This window comes from Amphimedon queenslandica, unplaced genomic scaffold (genome assembly GCF_000090795.2).
Source record: "Amphimedon queenslandica unplaced genomic scaffold, v1.1 AMPQUscaffold_13116, whole genome shotgun sequence".
Classification (NCBI taxonomy): domain Eukaryota; kingdom Metazoa; phylum Porifera; class Demospongiae; order Haplosclerida; family Niphatidae; genus Amphimedon; species Amphimedon queenslandica.
In genome coordinates this window covers 15,208-16,551 of record NW_003546648.1, presented here as the reverse complement: position 1 = coordinate 16,551, position 1,344 = coordinate 15,208, and the positions used below count along the sequence as shown (strand labels likewise).

At 39.0% G+C, this 1,344-nt stretch overlaps 1 protein-coding gene across 1 annotated transcript in view; it reads left to right on the top strand.

The window, feature by feature from the left end:
* The first annotated feature begins 453 nt into the window (after window positions 1-453).
* LOC105314061 (protein ALP1-like) overlaps window positions 454-1,344 on the top strand; it is a 4,091-nt gene continuing 3,200 nt past the window's right edge. Inside the window, exons 1-3 of the mRNA XM_011407987.2 lie at window positions 454-805; window positions 849-965; window positions 1,049-1,301. Of these exons, the coding sequence (XP_011406289.2) occupies window positions 578-805; window positions 849-965; window positions 1,049-1,301 (598 nt within the window). The 5' untranslated portion in view covers window positions 454-577. The remainder of the gene's footprint in view (window positions 806-848; window positions 966-1,048; window positions 1,302-1,344) is intronic.

Genomic DNA, 1,344 nt, shown 5'->3' with positions numbered 1-1,344 from the left:
ATGTCCAGTCCTTGACTCAAGCACAAAGGAATGATGTAAAAGCCAACTCGAGCGGTTCCCTGGTTTAAAGGATTTCCGTGTTGATAGAAGAAAGATGAAAGAAAAAAGAAAAAGTCTGAAGAATTTTGCAGAAATTTGAATTTGGGCCTATTCTCCATAAATGCTCCCGCTACATTACAGTCCACCTTAAAGATGCCAGGAGAATCGCTCAGTGAAGGAGAGCTCATCTAAGCCATTTATAAGGCTGTGCAACGTAAGATAAAAGAGTTGTAAGTGTTTGAAAATCATAAAAACCGCCGCCATCTTGAAAAATCAACCTCAATCCTACATATAGGCTACCGCCTATATAATGAGTTCGTCCTGACTGCTTATGTGCTAATACATATACACATGGCTGTACACAGAGGATAGACCCATTGCCTTAGCCAGTGACTTCAGGCTTGCTAACTAAAGGCTGGTTTACATAGCAAAGCCACGCAACGCGAGGCCCTCTCGTGGCAACGCCTTCAATCGCGTTGGGTTGCGTCCAAGCATTCACATACATTTTCAAATCACAGAGCACTCATTCTGAGAGAAAATGGAGGATTTTGGTCAAGAGGAAGTTTTACTGCTTGCTATGCTATACAGAAGGCGAAAGAGACGTAGAATAAGAAGGAGAAGAATGTGGGTTCGCTCTATATTTGTTCAGCGTTCTCAGCAAGGTGAATTTCATCGATTGCTCCAAGAAATGCGCCTCTCAGACCCTAAATCTCATTTCATTTACCTAAGGATGTCTAAAGGAACCTTTGACAAGCTTTTGACCAAGGTAAACTATTGCAGTATTAATTTAGTGTAATCAATATGTTCAGGTAGAACCCTTTTTGGCTGGTTCTCGGCATTATAGTAGTGATTCTCAAAGGTTGGAAATAACCCCTGCTGAGAGATTGGCAATTACCATAAGATATCTTGCCACAGGAAACTCACAGGTGATTAATGACAATAATAAAAATTAATAATTATTATTATTTTCTTGATCTTACACATCTTTTTTCTGTAATCACATGAACAGGTGTCTCTTGCATTCAGCTTTCGTGTGGCTAAATCTACTGTATGTAAAATTTTACAGCAGACATGTAAGGCTATTTGGGAGGCTTTGCAACCTGAGTATGTTAAAGCCCCTACAAATGAAGAGGAGTGGATGGGCATTAGCCAGCAGTTTTATCATATATGGAACTTCCCTAATTGCATTGGCGCAATCGATGGTAAACATATAGTAATCCAGGCTCCATCCAACTCTGGTTCCACATATTTTAATTATAAAGGTATAATAATACATGTATTTGTTTTATTAATTAAGTAATATTA